This window comes from Neophocaena asiaeorientalis, unplaced genomic scaffold, assembly GCF_003031525.2.
Source record: "Neophocaena asiaeorientalis asiaeorientalis breed wild unplaced genomic scaffold, Neophocaena_asiaeorientalis_V1.1 scaffold71, whole genome shotgun sequence".
NCBI lineage: Eukaryota > Metazoa > Chordata > Mammalia > Artiodactyla > Phocoenidae > Neophocaena > Neophocaena asiaeorientalis.
Genome location: NW_020175439.1, coordinates 1996935 through 2021348, shown reverse-complemented (window position 1 = coordinate 2021348; position 24414 = coordinate 1996935). Strand labels below are relative to the sequence as shown.

Below are 24414 nucleotides of genomic sequence, written 5' to 3'. Positions count from 1 at the left end.
TCAAAGTAAAGTTCATTACTAAAAATTATACTAATTGTGTACTTTTTTGCAAAAGCCTCTGACTTTCATTCACTTAAGAAGTCCCTTCATTCATGTTCATCCACTTCATTGATATAGCCAAAGCCATGTAAATCAAAATAGCAAAGAAATAAAGTTTAAATTTAACAAGAAAGAAATGCACAGCAAAGCAGGTTTTAGTAATGTTTCATCTTTCATAGTTGTGAATGTGAATCTCCTTTTCTTTTTTTGTTATATAAATGTCAATCATTATTTTAGTATTTAGTTTAAGTGTTTGATTTTCTCAATTGATCCACTCAATTTAAGATTAAGATTTAAGATTTTTTTCCATTCAATCCTTTAAAACAGCTATATTTAGTCAGTCTGTCCTGCTTAATTTACACAACAATATAACATAACTACTGCTCTTCTTCACCTGGAAAGTCTTCCAAAAAACCATTTTATGTAGACAGAATAAATCTCTTTAAAATCTCTAGTTTTTTTTCTACAGCTAATGAACACATGTTCAAATTTATAAGCCTCAGTTTCACAAGGTTTAGTTTACAAGAGGGCTACTGACTATACATTTTCCTGAAAATTGCACTCCAAATTTAATTTTATTTAAATGACATATTCCAAAGGTCCTAATGAAAATGAAAACAGGAAAGAAAATGATAGGGTGAACTGGTTATTTGGGTGGTTCTATTTGAAGCTGAGAAATTAAAGCAGCAGTATAGCATTGTGTTTTAAGAGTATAGACTCTGGAGTCAGAGACAGCTGAATTCTACTTCCCAATTCCTAACTTCTTAGCTGTTGAGCCAGGTTTGCTAGCTGACTTCTCAAATTTGTTCCTTTACCCATAAAACAACTCTGCTATAAGTAATGAATGAAATGATTAATATAAATGAATGAAATGATTCATTTAATATAAATGATTCTTATAACATCTGGCCCATAGGTATGTGCTGAATGAATTGTAGTTGTTATATAACCATCATTATGAGAAGTACAGTCTTTCTTTTTCTTGGTTTCTGGTTTTAACACAAGTATAATCAAAGCTCTGTGATGGTGTTTCATAAAAATCAAATGTTTCCCTCTCCTAAGATTGCTTAAAGTCTGATGAAGGGGACTCGAAGCTATAATGGAAGGCAAATTTCACGATTTCTTAAAGGTGCCATGGAAAATATAAAAATGAGGAAAAAATCAAGCAAGGCTTTTTAAAGTAAGTGATATTTGAGGAAGACTATGAAGCCTGGGTATGTTTTTTGCAGAAGAGACAAAGGTAAGAAGCAGGAAAAATGAAAACATCTTAGATTGAATAACATAGAAGACAATAAATGTTAGCAAATAAAGAATATATGAATAAAAATCTCTATTTTATTCTGATCTCACACATAGACATACTGTGTTCATCATAATGAAAATATACAGATGACAACCAAATTAATTATCTACAACTCCACAAAACTCCAAAGAATCCCTCCCAAATCACTCCAGGAACAAAGAAGCTGTATCCATGAACATTACCCTTTTAAAAGAAGAATACCATTGTTCAAATGAATTTGGTAAGCTCATTGGAAATACTCTAATTTCAGAATAAAGTGAATTTGTATTTAGTACACTTAACAGAAATGTGTTCTGTAAGTAGTGACAAAGTCTGGCTCTACCAATCAGTGAAGTCAAGCTTCATTTTTGTCCTAGACTAGCAGAGGGACTTCAGTTTTCTCCATCAGTCATGTAACCTCACTGGTGGATAAATCATCATTTATACAGCCTCTGAACCTCATTTCAGCCCCAGACCATACCTTAAAGAATGCCACTTCTTCCAGTTTCAAAAACTGTCCTTCATAAAAATCCTGTTCCAGATTACCTTTCAGTATCAGCTCATTTGCAGAGCAGAGCCATTAGGCATTTTGAGTCCACTCAACAACCAAGTTCTTCCAGTCTCTCACTAAACAAGTTACCTGTTTCGCCAGACACTACCTGACTTCTCACTCAGGTGGTTCTCACAGGAGCCATCATATAGAAAAAACATTCTTAAGAAAAGAGTCACTCTCACAGCTCCTGTGAGTAGGCATTAAGTTATGATGGGGTCTACCAATTTAAATGTGATAGCATTACATTCTTCAAGAAGCTGGCAATTTAGTGGGAAAGAAAGATGTGCATGCAAATAATCATAACACAGCCGAAACACATAGAGAGCTACAAGTCATGAGAATCCACCAATGGCAGGAATCACATTATTCATCTACAGTTCAAAAGTAACTCAACAAACAAATACTGAGCATCTGCTATTGTCTATCAAGTGTTGAACAGAGCACGGGGTGGGGGGAATGAATCAAGATATCCTACCCTCAAGAAATGTCCATCTAAAACAAGTGCACACACGGAACTCGACTCAATGCTCTGTGGTGGCCTATATGGGAAAAGAATCTAAAAAAAGAGTGGATATATGTATGTGTGCAGCTGATTCACTCTGCTGAGCACCTGAAGCTAACACAACATTGTAAATCAACTATACTCCAATAAAATTTTTTTAAAATGTCCAACTGGAAAAAAAGTAAAGCAAGTACACACAAATAGCAGATTTCAGTATAACATGTACAGGATGCCATGGACACAGAGAAAAGGAGCCCTGAGTTCAAGATGGGAGTTTAGGCGAGACTTCCTAGAAAAATTAAAATATGAGTTGAAAATTCCAGGAGCTCAGGGTCATAACTGCCTTCCATACCAATGAATATTCAAGTAACTAACAGTATCCAGCAAATGATAGAAACGCACTAAGCTTTTAAATGAAGTGGTAATCAGTCAAAGAGAGGTGTGGAGGGCATTTCAGTTAGAAGAAACAGTGTGAGAAAAAGTATGCAAACATGAAACAGTCTGAACTAAGCAGGTAACTATAAGCAGGCAAATAGCATTAGGACCTAAGACTCAAGGCAAGAAGTGATTGGGAATAAAGATGAGATATGCGAATGCCCTGGATTTCACTGAGGTTCTGAAACACAAACAATGTTGGTGGTCAAAAAATGTCTAATATGGTAATGTAAACAATTGACTTTATTCTTCAAGAGATACAACGCACTATGCAAAAGAAGAGGAAGAGATTAATTGCAATTTACAACTGCCAAGGGAGAACATGGTACTTATTAAATTTATGCTAAATCAATGATATTGTGATCACACTGCCCATTTCTTTATGAGTTACAACAGTCCGAAATCAAGAGTATAAAGTGTCCATATGGAGTGAGGGCTGCTGGATAAAGTGAGAGGAAGAAAAGATAATCTAGCTCTTGGTTTTGCGTCCAAATAATATAAATGAGTAACTTAAATTATACTAGCTGGTTTATAATTATTTGACTACAGAGTCTCAAAAATAACATACAGTATATGAGTCCAGTACATAGAAAATACTAAAAAAAAAAAAAAATCTGTGAAGGTACACATGAAATAAATAGCCCCTCATTAACTGCAAATTCATGATTAACCCATCACATGATAGAACAAACTAATGAGTTACTCTAAGAAAGTGGTGGGTAGGCAGTACAGTCATAACTCCTAAAAAAAAAATTGCTAGCTTTGAAAACCTGAAGAATTTCTTGTAAGTGTACCTTATGGAAAGTACAAAATATTTTCAAGTAAGTATTATGTAAATATACAGATATGCAAGTTCCATTTTTGGCTAGTTAAAGCAGCATTTAAAATGAATTTTAAGAATGTTAACAACTTTAAAAACACATAGGCTGATTTTGCACTAGTTAAGCAAGAGAAGAAAAACTGGAAAGGAAATAGAAAACACATTAGACACAAAAAACTGAAAATACATTGGCTGCTTGGCTGTCTGCCTGACAAGGCTGTTGCAGTAGAATGACTAGTGATTTGATCCAGACAGGTGAGTCTGAGGAAGTAACACACACATGATCAATACAACTACTAACTGAAAAATCTATAAGGAAATATTTCTCCACAGATATGAAGTTCAGAAGGTTTCTGACAATTGCTCTGTAAGTTAGGTAAATATCACTGTCTGATGCTGATCAAACTGGCCAGATGTCAAAGTATAATTGAAAAAGAAAAAATAGATAAAGATATTTCAAAAGAACAGCACATATCTCAGATCCAAAGCACCTATTAAAGGGAAGAGAGGCCCTTCATCTGTGTGGTTTCTAGTTCAATCATATCCAAAGACTCAAGAGGCAGTGACTTTTTAACATGGGTTAACAGAAATAAAAGTTAATCTGCTCAGACAAAATTCTTTCCTAATGAATCACTGCCCTTCAGTTAGCTCTTTTATTTAACATTTACAAAGGTTGGTATTGACATTTACTGTATGTCACTGCCAGGGGACCAAGCTGTGTATATACTTAGAAATAACACAATGGAGATGAGGTGGAGTCATAATCAATGCTGAAGCTTGCCTTCCTTGTACTGCCAAATACACCCTGGCCTAGCAGCCTCATCCTAAATACTGCAGAGCCAGTTAAATCGATCACTGTATTGAACACAAGATAAGCCTTCTGCACTGCAAGAAGTGAAAGAACAAAGATAACAGAAAAAAAAAATGATTCAATAAAAATTATCAACAACAAAACTTTAATATGATTCCCTGCTATTTTTCAGTGGACAGATTATATAGTTGAATATGATCTCTTCACAAAATAAAAACAATTTTTTTAATATCTGCAAGTTTTCCTAAATCTTTTGCGATCTGTAAAACTGCTTTTGAAATTACACAATTGTTTTAGCAATAGTTCTCATATTAAGAGCTGCAGGATTCAAATGGAAATAAAATGACCTTATCCAAAACTGAGGGAAATGTTTATTACAAATTTTCATTTATCAATAACAGAGAATGTTTATTGAATACTACCAATGTGCTTAGGTAGTATGTTAAGCTCTTTGCAGTGAGTACGTCCTTTAATTCTCAAACCAATCTTATAACTTAAGCATAATCACTATCCTCCATTTATATATAAAGACCCTAAAGAAACCAGAGCCAGAAGTTTGAACCCAGGTAGTCTGACATCAGTCTTGCTGCAGGAAAGTAGCAATGAAGTAGTTTTGTTCATTCAAAGCAGATTTTAAAATTATACTAATGTGAGAGGTCATTTTCTATCAAAGTAATACCTAATTATAAACATGATTTTTACTATAAAGAAGAAATTAGTATGCTTTTTTCCTACCTTTTTTATCTTATTGGGTTTTTAAAGATGCTGGCAGTTGAATTTCAATATAAAGCATGTTTTTCTACTTTAGTTCTATTTTTCCTCATAAATAAAACTTGTCATTAAAAGAGTAAACTTACATGGTTAGCAGTTTGACACTGAGGCCAAACAATGATAACACATTCTTTGGAATGTGGAAACTTTGAAATTTGGGAACTTAGTACTCAAATCAACTCACACTCAGAAAAGGTAGTCAAGAAAAGTTGTTAATAAATCATTTCATCATATTGTCCCCAGACTTCTTTTCAATTACTCTACCACAACTAAACAAAATACCTGCTTCCCAGCCATTAAATTATGTAGGAAAAAATAAAATAAAGCTGCAGTCTAATTAAAATGAGAATGGCAATTACTATATAAACTATTCTAAACTATAATCTCTCAGGGGGCAAGATTTTATAGTTCTCACATATCATCTAAACAAAGAATTGTTAAAAGAAAATCCATACTTGGAAAATATTATGCAACACTGTCTACCAGAGGGAAAAAATAAATAATTTATGAACCACCGAGTCCCATAATCTTATTTATAAACTAGCTATGTTAGGAACCTGGAATTTATCCGTATGTGAGAAAATATTCATGTGTGGAACCCAGGTTAAGTATAGTATGATGGTTTAAAAGCATATGCTTTGGAGTCAAGGAGACCAACATCCCCCTATCACTACTAACAGTATTAAGTAAGAAAGTACTTAATCTTGTTGTGCCTCAGTTCCCTCATCTGTAAAATGAACATAACAACACCAATCTCATATGTTTTTCCTGAGGATTAAATAAGACAATGTTATAGAAACACTTAGAACAGAATCCAACATAGTGAGGTCCTGTGTAAATGGTAATCTGCGAACTGAACAGGAGATAAGAAAGATGGCATTTTCTTCCTTCTTTTCTGAGTACAGGTGGGAAAAGTATAACTTTTTCTTCTTACATTTCACTATATAATCCTCTCCTATTACCTAGCATCCCCCTGCTCTGCTGGTGCCCAGAGTACTCAACTCTTTACTATAGATCCCTTCAGTGATTTGTCATCCACGGTATATCACACTCCAAAATGATTGAATTCCCTTGTCTCTCAATTAAAACTTGTCTGCTAGGAATTAAGCAATCCAACTTGACTAAGTTTTAATAACACATAAACATTCTGAAAGATTATGCTTATTAACCCAAATCAATTGCTAGTAGAATATAAGGCACTGAGTTAAAATTTAGGCAAAAATAGATGGAACAGCCTTTCCTAAGAATTTGCCTACAGACTTGCTCCTTTAAGTCATTTCTACTAGTCACAGCTTCTCCCAATGTAAGCCAATGTCCACCAGGTTCTGAGTATTTTCAAAATAGATCTTGTAGGTAGTACAAAAAGGACAATGATGTAGACAGATCTATGATAGCTTCTTGTCATGAAAAAGTGAAATTCATAATTAAAGACTTAAAAAAGTATTTGAAGTGAAAATTATATTTAAGTAAATGAGTTGAATTTTCTTTTCCCAATTAAATCAAATGAACTATGTTCCTACAGAATGATCTAGAACTTAATGTCCAGACAATATTGTATTTTATACACATCATAAGTTTATTAAATACAAAGTCTGAGTCCAGAATAGTTCTTTGGCAGATAATGTTGTCTTTTTCGTCTCGGTTCCCATACTCATAAGCACAGTGTTTAACATATAGAAGGCACTCAATAAAATATGAAGATACACGTGGTATATTAAAACTCTTATGGGAAGAACTATTACAATTTGTGCTATACCAAACCAATTTCATAAAAATGAACTGCCTGCCTATTGGTTTTCCACAGAAAATCAAAGCCACCTAGGCCTTACTGAAAGGATGGAACCTCAGCCACTACACTCCAAAAGACAGCAATCTAAGCTGCCCTACTGCAGCTCCTCGGTATCTGAACAGCCACTGAGATCAAGTTGAAGTTTGGCCATGCATAATCACTCAGTTAATGGAGAGCTGAGGGCATTCCAAGCGAATTACTTCCTACCTCCAAGTAATCTGCCAAAATAGTTATCCACCTTCAGGGCACAGTTAACCCAGGGCTTGTCCCTGACAAAGCTACATAAAGCTTGGCTCCTTTGCCCTACGGTGTCAGATCACTAAAAATTCAAGTGAAATCAGGTCACATGGCCAGTCTGGCGTGGAGGATGGTCCTAAGACCTAGGATTTCCTGCTCAAATCTAGGGAGCTAGAGCCCTCAGCTGCGAGATGGTTCATGCTTTGGAACTGAAAAATTCCCAGTGCAACTCTCATTTCCACCTTCCCAAGATTTGATGAGGAGCAGAGGATTTCCCTTCCTTCTAAATCACATTATGGAAAGTATAAACTATACACTCCAGAAATATTCCTGTGATCATCCTTAAGGGTTTTAGTGCTTTCTTTATGGTATCTAAAAGAAGTAGAGGGGTTAGCCCCTTATTCATATGCAACTTTTGGTAAATCCTCTGTTTTGGCCCTCTCCCCATTTACAAAGTGTTTATTCTTTTCAAGATACATAAATCAAACCTACCAATTCCTCTGTGCCACGCAGGCAAACTATGAAATCTTATCAAGGTCTGCTAATGAAGCCTCTCTGAGTCATCTTCACTCGATCAGAGTATACCAAGGGTCTCAGTTTGAATTACCTCTCTCTTTAGGTATTAGGAAGGACAAGCAAGTGCCACTACCCGCCTAGTGAATCCAAAATTTCTTTTTTATGCCTGCAACAAAACCCTAAGAAAAGCTGTAGGTACTATGATTTCACAGAGTTTGGCCTGAAACTCCCTGGGATTCAGCTGTTCCATGCCTCTGTCCAGGGAGAAATAACAAGACATTCCACCAAGAAGCCAACCAGAAGCAAATGAATTCAGGCCTAGCCAGCTCTGTCACAGGTGAGCTCCATCTTTAAAAAAAAAAAAAAAAGTAGAACAGGATCAGAACGAGCCAGAAACAGGAGGACATCCAAATACGCCTTCATCTTAAGACTCTACACATGGGACTAACACTAAACATACTGCATCTGAGACAGGATATTAATGTGTTTTTCATTCACTGAAACTCTACATTTCTGTTCACAATTTTAGCCCAGTAACCCACACACTGCAATCTGAATCTCCTACTATCACAATCAACTCTTTTTTTTTTTCTTTTCACTTAACAACTCAATAAATGTTGGGTGAGGCTTCCAAGTACCTTAATTTTAACATCTCAGTTTCCTCATTTATACGAGATGAATCAAGTCCGTTTTTAGCTTTCCACAGCCAATGCATTCATTCTATCTACGCCCAGCCCAAATAGCCTATAAGCACAGACTGAGCCTCTCAAATTAAAGGATTTGTGGAACTGGAAAGAAGGCAGCAGACTATATTACTACTCTTGCATTTTTTTTCTTTCTTGTATTCAAAAGTCTCGTTTTTCCCAATTAAAAACAAATAAACTTTCAACCAAATTCCCAAGAGCCTAGTCACAGAGAGAGGAAATAAGTAATGGGCACTATAGAAAAATGACTCCAGTTTCTAAAGTGCATAAGCACTTGTTTAGATTCTGTTTTAAAAGCAAGAATGTCGTACACATTAGATCAGAGGCTGTTAACACGGGCAAGAAGATTCAGCATCTTATAGTTGCATGCTATTTGTGATGCTACTCTATTCTGCCAGTGCTTTTAAAGGCAAAAGCATGATACTTTCCCCTGACTATAGTACACTTAAATGTTTTAAAACAGAATTCTGTAAAATAAAGTCTAAGTAATCAGATGAACACAGTCTTGGGTTTTTCTGGACCCAGATTAATCACGTTAACTAAATCTTTCCTACCGTGTGCTTTACTGACCCTCAGAACCATTATCTTTCAAGGCAATCCATTATGACACTAATCAGATATACTATACATTGTTATGCTACCATGAGTATGCATGGTGAGAAAGCTACATCTTTACAACTTGCTGGGCAATTTAGGAACAATTTTTACTTCTTCCAAATTTCCTCAGTCAGGTTTCCTGTGACACTAAACTATCTCCATATGTTCTCATTACAAATATCAGGACCATTTGAATCTTGAATTAAAATATTACTTAATCGATTTATGCAGCTTGATGGTCATTATACCTTCTCTAATTATGCTTCTTCACAAAGTAATGCTTTCTAGATACCTTACATGTGCATTTGCTTTGATTTGGGATTCCTAATAGTTGATTTAAGTACAACTGTGATTTATAATAACATGTAAATGATTTAAATAAGAGCATTTAATGACATTAATCTCATAACTTTAATATTTTTATGAAGAGAGCAAGTTAAGTTACCTTTGACAATTTCTATTTACTGTAATATACAGTAGTATTCAATATTCATCTCAAAAAAACCTAAAACACTATATATGACAAATAGGTTATGGTAAATAATCTAAGCTGGTTTAATTAGTTAATAGTTAACCTAGGCCATAGGTTCAAATTAACTAAATATAAATTAAACTATTTGATGTTAAGACAAGAGATAGAAAAATTCCAATATTCTTATAGAAAAGCCTAAGCTAACTAAAAATAATTACAGAATTATTCTTTAAATAGTACAGAATTTAACAGACTGTCCTGTTTACAATATTAATAATCATCACTACTGGGCATACTTCCAACTAACTGCTTCAAAGGAAATAAGAAATATATATTTTAAAAGATCAGATGTCCCATTCCCTTCCTAAGATAGGATCTTAGTACCTTTACAATAGCTGACATCTTAGCCCTTCTAGCTTTCCCCAGCTGACCCTGCACACTGAAGCACAGCTACAAATGCCCAGAGAAAGAAGACCCAGTGGGAAAAATTGTACTCTGCTCAGCTTTGCATGCATCAGTGGGCTTCACACTAGATAAATATACCCCATAGCCAGATTAACTGACACACTGAAGTAAAAAGGGAAATCTGAGATTTAGCCACTTTATCTTAAACCTCTTTTTAAGTAAGGGGTAGTTTGTTTTTACTTCAGCTTTTACATGTACAAAAAAGTCTGCCCCCAAGGACTCATCCACATTTCTAATAATAATGATTTTTAAAGTATTTCTAAAAACCTTAATTTATAGTGCACGATATTTTATTATGATTTTAAAAGATCCAGAATTATAGCCTCTGTTTTTCACAAATGACACAAATTTTTTGACAACACAGAGCCAAGTTTTGGAAATTTTATTATTGGCTCTTTGTACGCATATTTAAAACAAGACTTCTCTAAAAGCTTAGAAAACAATTTGACAAATTAGGTAGAATCCTTAAAAATCCAAGGGGAAGTTATGAATTAGCCTACTGATGTTTTTCTCAACTCCATTTCCAAGAACCCTCCACAGTTCTCCCCCACATTTACCTCAAGAGACTCTAAGCCAGAACTCCCTCTAAGGTGTTGTTTGTCTAAAATACCTAACCCCAGGGATCACCAGAATAGCCTCACCTAGATTCTCAAACTCTTCCAGGGGAGCCAGCTTCCTGTGACTGGTGAAAAACTGAAAACTACAGAAGAGTTTCCTAAGTAGGATTAGCATTTTAGAGGAGAGGAGGAAGTTTTTCACATCTAATTGAGATTATAAATGGCAGTCAACTTAATCCTCAAACCTCATTTCTCAGTCAAGTAAAAGGGAGAACAGGCCCAGTCAAAATCCGTTGTATCTTTCTACTTTGCCTCCCAGGGAAAGAAAGGCCTGTCAAGGATCAGCTCTAGGCGAAATTTATCACTAAAAAATTAAATTTAGGACCTTCTAGTAATTTTGTCTGACATGCTTACTACTACCTTTCCCTCACCCCAAGCCCTCTTGCTAATACTTTTCCATGTAAATTCTCAGTTCTGAAATACAGATTATCTTGCTTTCTAAATATTCCCAAGTTGTTTATGTCCTCAAGAACACACATAAGGCTTTTGACCTTTGATGTTTCCCACTCCCTATTGCCCAAAGGTACAATAATGCTGTGCACCAGAAGTGAAGGATAAATGTTGATGAAAAGATTCTTCTTCTTACTTGCTAATAGTTGTACAGTTTCCTAAAAAGAAAAGTTCAAGAGACATTCCAGCCTTAGAAATACATGGATTTTGGGGCGTCGCTGGTGGCGCAGTGGTTGAGAGTCCGCCTGCCAATGCAGGGGACACGGGTTACTGCCCCAGTCCGGGAAGATCCCACATGCCGCGGAGCGGCTGGGCCCGTGAGCCATGGCTGCTGAGCCTGCGCGTCCGGAGCCTGTGCTCCGTGACGGGAGACACCGCAACAGTGAGAAGCCCGTGTACTGCCAAAAAAAAAAAAAAAAAAAAAAGAAAAGAAATACATGGATTTTCAGTGATTTAATAGGCCACAAGGGTGACTATTTTGGTCTAAATTTCCATTATAAATGTTTCTAGAAAAATAATCTCTGCACATCCTTGACCCTTCTCTTCCTCCTGTATTTCCTAACCTACTTTCCTATAATTTTTTATTTCCTTCAATTAATTTATTTGTGTGTTCAGTCATCTATTTGTATATACTTTTTAATTAAAACTTTTCTTTTGAGGTAACTACAGATTTACATGCAGCTGTTAAGAAATAATGCAGAGATCCTGAGAACTCTTTACATAATTTCCTTCATCTTATAATATCACAACCAGGATATAAACATTGCTACAATCCACTGATCTTATTCAGATTTCCTCAGTTTTTAAAAAATCTGTGTGCACACACGTGGTGTTGGTCCTATACACTTTCATTAAACATGCAGGTTCATGTATCCACCACCATAATCACGATCCAGAACAAGTATCTGTCCTGTTGTTCTTTATAACCACATCCTCCTGTCTCCTTACCCTCTGGCAACCAACAGTTTGTTCTCAATTCTATAATTCTGCCATTTCAAGAGTAGTATATAAATGGAATCACACAGTATGTAATCTTTTGAGAGTGGCTTTTTCTCACTCAGCCTAATTTACTCAACATCAATCTAAATCATTGCATTGATTATAGTTCATTCTTTTTTATTGCTGCATAGTATTTCATGGTATGAATATACCACAGTTTCACCATTTACCCAGTGAGAGACATTTGGATTGTTTCCAGTATGGGCTATTATGAATAAAGGTGCTATGGACATTTGTGTTCAAGTTTTTGTGTAAACATAAGTTTTCATTTCTCTGGGATAAATGAGTACAACTGCTGAGTTGTATGGTAACTGCATTTTAGTTATATAATGAACGGCCAAAGTGCCTTCTAGAATGGCTATACCATTTTACATTCCCAATGTATATTTTCCTTTACATCCTTAGGTTAAATTCCTCACTGGCAGAGTTACACAGAGCCACAATGTATTTTTTTTAATGGGTGTCATCTTCATAAGTATATTTGGGGCACTGCTTTCCTTCTAAGTGATCATCGTAAATTGGAAAGTTAAAAGCACATTCTATGAAGAAAAGAGTTGGGAATTTCAGATGTACTGCAATGTCCTAAAACTGTTCAGTGCAGCAAGTTTGACCAAAGGAATCAGGGACAGATTTTTTCTAAAGATATAAACAGATACAGAGGATACATATAACAACATGCAAATTATGAGTGCATACATACGTATATCCCTCCAATATCTCTAGGGAAAAGTAAATTACAAACAGACACCTGCTACTATGCCAGTACTTGAAGATGCTTTCTACTAACTTTGTAAAACACCTAAAGATAATACTTACAAACTCTTTTTAGAAGATGCATGTTTGAAATCTTACTGTAAAATGAATTAAAACAAAAGCTTATATTTAATGTGCTCCTATCTTGTCTAAACATACAAGTGTGTATGAGTGCATGTGCACACACACTCACACATCAGGAGTAAAACTGCTTTGCACTTAATGCTGTCACTAAAGGACTGCATAATTTAATTTCCTTGAAACGATTAACCTGCATGAAAGGAAAATAAAAAGTAGATGGGAATTCTTTGGTGCAAGCATATTTCATTTCATGTAAACCTAAGAAGATATTTATAAAAATTATCACATAAATATAGCACTACATTTTCTTAAATCTTCCAGGTAAAAGAGAGCCTTAAATTGAAGACGAATAGCATATCAAATCAGAAATCTCAAACACAAATCATTAAGCCCTGTACATGAAAACATTTAATTATATACTCTATAAACTGCAACAAAAACCCATAATTTACATTTATCTTACCAAAAATGTTCAGATACAAGCTAGAAAATGTTATAATATTTTTATTGCACACATTTTTGGGGATATCCCCCACTTGGGAGTGCAGACTCTTACTAAAGCAACAGTACTTTTCTGATGATTGTGCCATTCTCACATTATCCTCTCATCACAGGTTCTCTCTATACACTCTTCTCCACAGTTATTCTCTGAAGATTTCTCTCTGAAAAGCAGCCGCACTGCCACATTGCCACCAAACTGCCTAATTTTCACCTTTTCCTCTCCTAATGTGGTAGGTTCAATTCACTACAGTTACAGTTTTACATTACTATTTTGCGAAGTAGATTTTTTTTAAATTCCACATTATAGAAAACTAAGGGAATAACAGGATTTCAGCTGAAGAAAATCTGACATTTGCCTAAAAAAGCAACTATCAGTACCACACTTGAAGACAAAACAACAGGAAAACAACTCACCTAATAAGTAACTTACCATTCTGTATAGAGGCAATGAAGCCCTGGAAATTTTAGAAATAATTCACCACCACCACAACCACCAATCACCACGTCTGGATATTAAAAAAAACAGAAACACAAAACAACCCTGGTACACTCCACAGAATTTCACATATATGATTTATTATCTAATCAAAAAATTGATGTTGCTACCATTTAAAGTTTTTTTTATTGTAAATTATCTAGAACAAGATTGGCCAACTACAGCCTGTAGAGCAAATCCAGGCCACCAACTGTTATTTTTATAGCCCATGAGCTAAGAATAGTTTTTTACATTTTTAAATGGTTATATAAGTACCTACACATACTATCACTGATTTTGCCTTCTGGGCTGCAAACTCTAAACTATTTACTATCCAGCTTTTTGCAAAAAGGTTTGCTAACCCCTGATCTCAGGGATCAGTATAGAAAAATATGTAATATAAATTAATAAAATTTATAAATAAAATGAATTGATTTAATTTTCAGCAAGCTGAAGTGGCCTTGAACTCTACTCTCATTTAATTGTGACTCCCTAGAAATTTCATACAATTTGAGGAGTCTGACAAGCCCCCAGAGGTATTCTCAAAGTGAAAAACAAGTAAGTAATTTAAGAATGACTGTTACATACTTCACCACACTACACCATGCATATGCCAATAACCAAAAATATTTTTCAAGAGAACAGTATTACATAAAAACATAGCCATACATATGAGAAAGCCCCACAATACAGGTAGAACAGCAAATTCTACTATTCTTAAAAACCTTAAATTCCAAAAAACACCACCAAAACAAACCCAACCTGGAAGTCATAGAAAATGTGAGCTATGAAAAACAAAGGCTGAATTTTTAAGAAAAAAAGGAATAAGCTGAGATGTGAAGGTTATTATAAAAATAGTGGATTGACACTCAAATTAAGCAACAGTTTTTACTTAAAATGTGAGGCTTATTAAATAACAGCCACATAGTACAAAGACTATACAACTGAATGGTAACTACCATGAATACCTTCAAACAATAACATTTCTACAATTTAAACCAAAGCAATTTCAAGATATGCTTTCAAATTCTTAAAAAATTCACTTTTATTTTGTGGCTAATTAAAGCTTGCATAAACATTGTGACCACTAACCAACCTAGTACTGAGTCTTCACTTTAAAAGAGGTTCCAGAGTTTTCAAGGTAAAAGGAGTACCAGTCACACCTCTCCCTACTCCCAGTCCTTATGACAATCATTTATTTTTCAACACTCCCAATTGAGAATCTCTAAGCTAGATGACCTCTAAGATCCATTCCAGTGCAAATATTCTATGAGAATTTTAGTTAATACTTAAATAGCATTTATTTTTAACAAAATGCTCAGAAAACCTATAGTAAATGATAAAGACATTACTATAACCATAAGCAGTGAATCTGAAATATTACCACATCAAAGACACGGTCTGATAATGCTGCTCTAGGACTTTTCCTAATCAAAATAATGTCCCAAATTCTCAACTGTGTGCCATGGTGTGGTTCTGAGATTATACACATCAAGGAAAACTGTCAGGTTTACAGAAATTCCTTAATGAAAAAAATCATTCTTTTGTTCTCTAGTAACCAAGCAGCCACAGCCCCTGTCATCCACCCTACCATAAAGAGAACTCAGAATATCCTCAGAGTTCACATTCACTTGGTGAGAATCAGACACAAACAATGGGAAGATTCAAGGAAGAACCACATATCAGAGCTGTGCCACTGACCCACTATAAAACTCTGCAGATCAGTAAAGATTACTGTTGACCACAGAGCATAAACACATGAATGATGATGAACAAATGGACTGGGTAAATAAATAAAAATAAAGGTGATCCTCCTTACATAAGTCCCTGGAGATACCACTTTGCAAGACTGCAGAGTTAAGCCAATGTTGTGGCCTGATGAAAATATTCACTAATGACCAGATAACTTAGAAAAAAATACCAGTGAAATATCACAGATAGTGTGCCTACCTCAGGCCTGAGTCAATGGCAATGTTGGTCAATCTTTTGCTAAATAACCCATAATACAAAGCAAATACAAAAGAAATTCACTGAGAGTTGAATATCATGCAAGAGACTAAAAATTTCACCAAGTCCTTTAAACTTATGTTAAAGAATCATCTAACCAAACACAAAAGCCATTGACAGATTAGGACCTAACTGAATTAGGGTCAGTTAATAACTGAAGAGAAAATCAACAAGGTTCAAATGTGAAGTAAAAGACATTTCTATAATGCCATACAATTTTCTGAAGAAAAAAATACACCAAAAAATTCAACAATTAATTAATTCTTTGTTCATTTAAAATCTAGTAGATTTTATGGTTTTGTTAATATTACTTTCTAATTTTAGCTTTAGTTTTCAAAATAAAGTCCTAAACATTTTTTTCCCTCTATCTTCCAAAATCTTGACATCTCTTTGAAGCAATTATTTAATTCTCTTAAATAATTCACGCCAGGACTAATTATTCTTAGATAAAAGGGACCTGAGTCTATACAGGAGTACACCTGAAACTCTGGAACCTCTTTCAAAGTGAGGTTCTACTTTGGTCTCTCCCAGACTGGGTAGAAAAGAAACCATTAGCTCATCTCTGGCTTTCGGGATAGGTTTCAGAAAGAACGGCTATCAAGTCATTTTAACTATGAAAAGAGGCTGCTTTTCAGGCTGAGGAGGCAGGGTAGGGACATGGAAAGAAATGATGTTGTCAGGAACAGAGTATTACAAATAAAATGCATATATGCATTGAAAGAAAACATCCCAAACCACTAAGGAATAAGGTAACCTGTAATATGGTAGCCAGAAAGGACAATGTAAAACAATTTGGAAAGACTGGAGGTAGGACCTGGAAGTAGATAGCAAGAGACAAGAACACCACACTCTACCCTTTCCCACTTTTCAAATCTCCTCTCTGCCCAATTTGCCTCTCCAGTTTTATATCATTCTCTTAACACTTTCAAGGGGCAAGAGGGGGATCAGATGACAGTGATTGAACCCTTGGATCCACCATGCCTAAAATCAATCTACTCCTAGTCATTTGGGATAAGAAGTCAATAAATACCACTTTTTGTTGAACACAGTTTAAGTTAATTTCTGTTATTTATAAGACATTTCCACACAGTTAGGACAGAATAAAGAGATGGATGGGTACACACGAAGGAGAAAGAAAAAGGTATTCAATAATTCAGACTGGTTAATGAGAGTCTAAGCAGTAGCAAGAGGAAGAAAAAGATATAAAAGCTGTAATGTAGAAAAAGGAGCAAATGAACAAATGGCTGAGGTAAAAAAAAAAAAAAGCAGTGCAGTAGAAGGGGGCTGTGAGCTAAGTTCAAATCAAGAGGGTTAGATCCCTGTTTCCTAATTAACTACTCATTTCAATTTTTTTGGTTTTGGTTTCTTCAATAACTAGGTCTGGTTCACTCAAGTTTTTTCCAGTCCCAACATTTTGTGTTTGTAAGCATCCAAAGATCAGAGAACGTAGATCAATGAATAATAACTCATCCTTCGTTGAGACTTGGGGTTAATAAAACACTGGACAAAGTATGAAGACCTAATCCTTATGAAATACTGTCAAACCAGACAGTAAGCTATACTGTTTCCCCTAAGCACAATTATAATCATTTTCATTATCTCATCTATCGAAAGAATTTCTGTACATCAAAGTTAGAGATCTTTTTGAAGGCAGGGTTCTATTACGTTTTGATATCCTGAAAATGGTGATTCTACATTTTTTTGTGACTCTAGGAGATTTCTGGAGTAACCATAAAGTATAGTGTAGGCAGAATCAAGTACACAAAAGAGTTTTCTTTGAAATTTGGTTGTTTGAAATACTGAATATATAGGAAAAAAGTGTACTTGGGTTTAAATTCCCAGACAAGCCCAGAGAAACTTATTTAATCCACGATGAAATGAAAATAAAATGCAGTAGCTGCTAACAGAGGGGGCCCTTTAAACTCGGTCAGGTAAAGAAGGGCAGGGCTGAGCAAACAGACTCCAACAACAATGGCAGGACAGTTGGTTTGTTTATAAGTCAAATACTTACAAAACAGAGGTTTAACAATGCAACAACTGGACTCAACCTGTTAAGATGCCTAAATTATAAAAGTATATCCAGCAGTATTATTAACCTTGTGCTACTTTACATTTCAAAGAACTCTCATATTTTATCTTTTATTTTTCCCTTAACACAACCTACAAACATGTCCCAGGGTGTGTGCTCCACAGAAAACTAGTTTCCCATAGGCTAATGATGCTTTTTTACAAAAAGGCTTCTGTGCATCATCTGATTCTGGAATGTGATGGGCTAAACATAATTAAATAAGCTCCCCACCTTTTTTTCCCAAAGTACAATCCCTTTAATACCCCAAAGTACAATCTCAATCTCTAAGAGGGGGCATGTGATATATAATGCTTTCCAAAGTTATGTCCCTATGGAACTCTTTTTCATAGTCACCTCTCAAAAGCAGTGTCTCCATACGTATAGTTTTGGAAAATGCTGAGCTAGTGCAACCCTGAAGGCGTCATGTAGAAAGAACCAGTACCTTACACGTCTAATGTGCCTAGTGGAAGAACACTGGGAGTCAGAATACATGGGCTCTACATTCAGTTTTGCCGCTTATTGACTCTGTGACCTCAAGAAAAAACACAATTTTTTTGTACCTTAGTTTTATCATTTGCAAAATATCAATTACAACTCTAGTTGCAGCCTTTTCCAGGGCTGAATAAAAGATATTACATGAGATTATAGAATTATAAAATTCTAGAGCTACAGAAGACCTTTGAGACTATACAGCAATACCTTATCTGAAAGGTGAAGGTTATTTTTCAGGATCTGGATTAAAATCCAGACCTCTTTAACTCTCAGCCCTGTATTTTTTCCTATACCACCACATGTTGCTTCCAGTTTTTAAAAGATACAATACTAGCAAAACATCTCTAGAGGCAACATAGGTCTCAGAAAGGAACACAAATGAAGGTCTCAGAAAAAAGGAAAATTGAAGGTACTATCTTAAGTTTCCCATTGACAATACATGCACACACCACCTAAAATAAGTAAAGCTTTGATAGACATGGAGGAGTAGATAGAGTAGTTTACTCCACAATAACCTGGGAATCAAAGGGAGGCAATTCTATAAAATAACTTGCCTTTTTGTCCAATTAATAAACTACTCCTACCATCACCGAAAATACATCTAATCAACAACAGGTAAAGGAAAGCAAATATTACTGAAATTAATGAAGGGCCCAAGGGTGGAGAAATGCATCAAAGCTGGAAGAGGACAGAAATAAATAAGACTCTTTGGTGATACTACTGCAATTTACTGCTCTTCTCAAAGCTTTGCAGTTTTACTATAATACAGAACTGTTCGATGCTAATTACTTAGTGATGTGCCAAAAGGATGTACTTATTTCACTTGAAACATAAGAAAAACCCCCTTTTCCATATTGACAAATCAACAGGATAATTCTGGAATTCATTAAAAAGAAACACTGTTTCAACATGAGTTTTACTTCCCATGTAAAACACTTCAAAATATCTAAATGAATACAGAAGTGCATGTTTCTGTGGCAAACTGTTCATTACTGAATCATTATCAACCCTTGTTAGATAAAATTTCTCATTTTTGCAATGTACAAAATCATTAAAGTATTTAGAGCTCCATCATGAAAGATAGTAGCATTCTACAATCCACTATTTCTTTAGGCAAATATGCTTATTGCTGAACACAATACGAAAAATAACAACATTCCCTAGACACACAATTCCACCCCCCCTTAGATGGTGTTTTTATATGTTGACAGCAATGATGAAACATGTTACAGCTTTCCAGTTAGCTTTAACTGTTTCTGAGCACTCATCATTCACAGAATCACTCTGAAGTTTTTACCTATTATGACAACTAGGTATCAGTAGTTCCAAATGCTGCTAATACTGCCATGCACATCTCAGTCCTGCTTTAACAATGCAGGTTTTTAGCCTGAAAACTCCCCTAAATTATCAAATGGCTAACAAAGTTAATCTAACCACCGTAACTCTACTGAGTGTTATAAACCCATATTTGGGGGTATCTAACAGTTCAATTACGTCAAGTCACATCAAGTGGGACTGCCTGTTGCTGTATGGAGGTGCTCCACAATTTAAAGGACATTCATTTCCAAAAGCTAGCTATTGTCATGCAGATTACTTAGACTCAACTGTTAGATATCTCATTTGATCATTTGTACTGAAAATAAAAGGAAGGAAGTGTAGTAAATCAGATATTCCCAAAACCAGTGAAATCCTTTTGAACAATATCTGCCTAATCTTCTTCAGGGTCATTTTCCCCTTTCTTATAGGTAAATTAACATTTTTAAGATTAGGTAGTTAAAACATACAATGAATATGTATAGCTGCACCTGGTTAAATGCACAATGTAGTTCAGATGAATGCAGATTTTTCTCATTTGTACTGTGAAGGGATCAATCTGTTTATAAACCTGAGTTTTTTTATTTCAAGACTTATTTTAGATGCTGATTTTATACATAGGGTATGGATGATCACTGAAAGTATTCTAATAATTATCTGTAAACTGAAGAAACTAACAAGCACGTGTTCATAATTGCTCCAACTAAGAAAATGTTACCTCAAACTGAATTACAGAAATATTTTTAGTCAACAGCTACTCAGAGCAAGTGACTGACATGCATACTTCTTAGAATTCATTTATTTCCCACACTTACCCCACAATTTTAACAGTCACCTTGGCTCAAAGCTGCACTAATGATGCAATTCTACTGAACTTAAGAGTCATCTCTGTAAGCTAATAAAGGTAAGAACATAAATATAAAAAAGGGCAATTTCTGATTTTTCACAATTCGGTTATATCTTCAATTAAGAAAGCTTAGTTCAATCTGAAATTACAAAAACATTGACTATAGTTTGCTCTACCATATTTACCATAAATTAAACGCTACTTGGGGAAAAGTTATACTACAAAAGGAAACCATCTGGAGTGTCACATCTACTTTACTTTTATAGTAAGCTTGATAGAAAATTTAGAAGATAGATTAGGAAGTTTTCCCTGGCCAAATGCACGGATAATTATTTTGTTCTATATTTAATTCTGATTTTTACCTGGAATGATAATATATTTAATACCAGGATTTTCATTTTCACTTTCATTTATGTTGAAACAAATTGTCATTTTAAACACGAGTTTTATTTTTACTCTTGTGTCATACTCAATGATTCTGGCTTCAAAGTGGTGACTGCCTTAGGCAAAATCCACACTGAAATATCAGAATCTGTCTCCTCAATACTTTATGGAGGGTAAGGGAAATAAAGACTGTGCTAAACAAAACCATTTATAAAGAAACTGCAGACCACCAGGATTTTGGATTTGGGTAATCCACTTAGATTAGCATGGCTGTCTCTTAAAAGGACAATTCTAAGATCACAATATAGGTCATGTCCTTAAGAAGTAAAGTAATGAAATCAATGTCAGTTACACAAACCTTCCATATTAACATGACGCCACTGACAACCAGTAAGACAGATTAAATAAAGCTTTTGTAATGTGCTCAGCCCCAGCATAAACAAGAAGGAAAAATAATGTCATAAAACAGATTCTTTTGAATCCGGTTCTGAAAAAAGGTAAAATTCTCGCTTAATGAAAGAGTGGCATCCAAACTGGGGGGAAAAAATTGGGGGCTTATCATTTCAGATTGAATAGCTATAAACTTTGATACGAGAAAGCGAGAGGGCAGGGGGAGAGAGGAAGGGAGGGCTGGTTTGCAGTGAGTAGGGGGAGATATAGAGAATGGCTAACCTTAAAGGTTTTGCCAAAAATAATAATCAGGTTTAGGTGGTAGGTAATGTCATTCAAAGTACAACTTTACTACAGCAGAAGAAAAATTTTTAAATCCCCAATAAGAACCCAAGTGCTTAAAACAAATGCTGCAATACTTAAATATACTATTATGTTTTGATCAAACAGTGTCAAAAGAAATACTGCCCAAAATGAGTAAAATTTGCCTAAAATCACTGCTGTCATATTTTTAATTACCACATATATACAACTGTTAAGACAAATAGTAAATTACAAACAAATGTCTCTGAAATGCTTCCCTGCCCAGAAAGCAGAAAACATAATGCTTGATGGCACAGACACTGCCAAAACTAACAGATAAAACACTGCTGCTTCCTTTTTGATAGCAATGACAATAATGCTCTAATAGAAGGAACCACATTTCTGAATGCTTGCCCCTCAAACTTAGCTGAACAAAGAAAGCCCAGATGCCCCTAGAAACTTAGGAACTTTCTTCTACATACTTAGGTGTCCATCCTGGACAAGGAGATAAAAAATGTCTCTGACCAAAGAGGCTCTGTGAAGACTACTTGCAGAGAAATTACCAACTTACCCATCAGATTTGAGTTCATGAAAGGTGTTGGGGACAAGCCTTCATGGGCCCCTAATCGACTGTCATTCAAGTGATCACTGTAATGAGGGCTGTCTGTAAAACCCTAGAGAAAAAAAAAAAAAAAGACCGGAGTATTAAAGAGATTATTTGGCAGTCGTGCTAATTGAGCATAATGACACTCATCTAATTAATATACAGACTTACAAATGGTCATTCCTAACCAAGTTTCTGGTTCATTACTTGAAAAACTAAACAGAAGTGCTGCTTTTATTCCTTTTAAGATATTAAAGTCAAAAAATGTCTTTATAGATTAAAAAAAAATTAGCCCCACAATCTCTTTACAGACAAAAGTAAAGTTCTAAAAGGATGAACTAAGAAAATATATTTCTGAGTTACAATAAATTAGGAAAATGTTTATCTGTATCCTCCTTTCTCTGCCTACATACCCTATCAATAAAGGGTTGGGCAATTATAAGATTTACTTAAAATATTTTTTAAAATCGACAATCAATATACTAGAAATGAATCCTTTCCTAAATGGCAAACAAATATTTAGCAAAAGAAGATCTGCTTATACTCCTTTTAATACTAGTATAACAAAATATACTCCTATAGAAACTGAGCCATGTAAAAAAGAAAACACAAAGATAGTTAATTTAAATTCTTAAGAATCTAAAAAATGAAATTGCAAACACCATGAAAATAATAAAGCTAATGTTATTATTTCACAATAGCTGTTATTAAATTTATCCTTATAACTTAAAACATGTTTTTTAAAAGTGAAGGAGCCTAAAAGACATGAAAGTTCACAAATACAATAAGTGTTACAAAAAGCTCAGTGGATAAAAGCTGTTCTGGTTCTCAGACTCTTATACATGCTAAATACAGCATCACCTCCAAAATCATATAGTTTCTAAACAAGGCTTTGAACCCCTAGTTAATTAAAACTGAGGTGGTACCCACCCTTTTGCCAACTTAAAACGATTTTAGTAAAGATCAGAAAATCTTACAAGAGGCCCAAACAAGAACAAAAACCGACTGCCCTGGCTTACAGAAACCACCCAGAATCCTCTGGGACTATAAAATCATCAATCAGCGAACATTTATCATTACCCAGACTGCAGGCTAACATTCAAGAAGACATTAATGGGGCTGAAACAGGCCTCACTATCTTTGCAGGCATGCTGTCAGTTCAACCAAAGGGCTAGGAATTGAGGGCTAAATAACTGTCAAATCATTACAACTGCTTGGGGATGCATGTCACAACACCTTCTGCTGTTCTGTTTTAAAACTAATCTGCTGGGAGTGCTAACTCCCAAATGAATCTTTGTTTCATTTTTATCTACTTTTAGAATCACTGATACACATGTGACAGACACTCAAGAAGAATCTTGGTGACACTCACAACTTGGTTATGACCACAAGGGTGTCCTCTGGTAACCACAACCATAGCCCTGTCTGTCACAGCCACACGCAGCAAGAGCTATATACAAAATAGAATGGCTCCCAGCTAAAGTCACTCCTTGGAGTTTACCTCTGTTGCTTAAAATTGAACACCCTTGAGGTGCTAAGTGACATCCTACTATCTCACATTCACCTGGGTGTTTCTCTCTGCCACTCCCTCCCACTGCCATTCTTAGGCATAGAGTCAAAAGAAGACATTGAAACCTACAAAAAAACCTCACTGAAATATTGTTTATCATTATTAAACAACAGTATTGCTCTTGAAAAAGGCAAACATAAATGCATTTGTAGGTCAGCCATGTTGTTCACACTTTATTTGAATGTTAAAGGATAATAAAAGATTAATTTTGCATGTTCTCAATTCTCTTCATCCTTGAAGTGCAATAAGAACTTTTTTCTTTCATGACTATGAAAATAAAAACATTAAAAACATTTAAAACTATTTCTTAAAGCACAAGTATATAAATAAATATTATATAATAATACAAATAAATCTAAGTTTCAGGGTATCATCAAATAATTGTACACACACAGTGGATTAACTTCACATATAACATATATCACAGTAAGCACAGAGAAGATCTATCTCTAAGCCCCTATTAATATGTGCTCAGAAAACAGAACAATTATTTTTCTATGAACCATACACAAATAATAGTAAGTACCATCTCTTATCCATTTGCAACCACATACAGCAACGTACAG

The 24414-nt window shown here is 34.9% G+C and overlaps 1 protein-coding gene across 5 annotated transcripts in view; it reads right to left on the bottom strand.

The window, feature by feature from the left end:
- Positions 1–24414, bottom strand: part of TCF12 (transcription factor 12) — a 377241-nt gene that overhangs the window by 167944 nt on the left and 184883 nt on the right. For all 5 annotated transcript variants that reach the window (XM_024767779.1, XM_024767777.1, XM_024767778.1 and 2 more), the window contains one exon: positions 22246–22348. In XM_024767779.1, coding sequence (XP_024623547.1) covers positions 22246–22348 — 103 coding nt within the window. The remainder of the gene's footprint in view (positions 1–22245; positions 22349–24414) is intronic.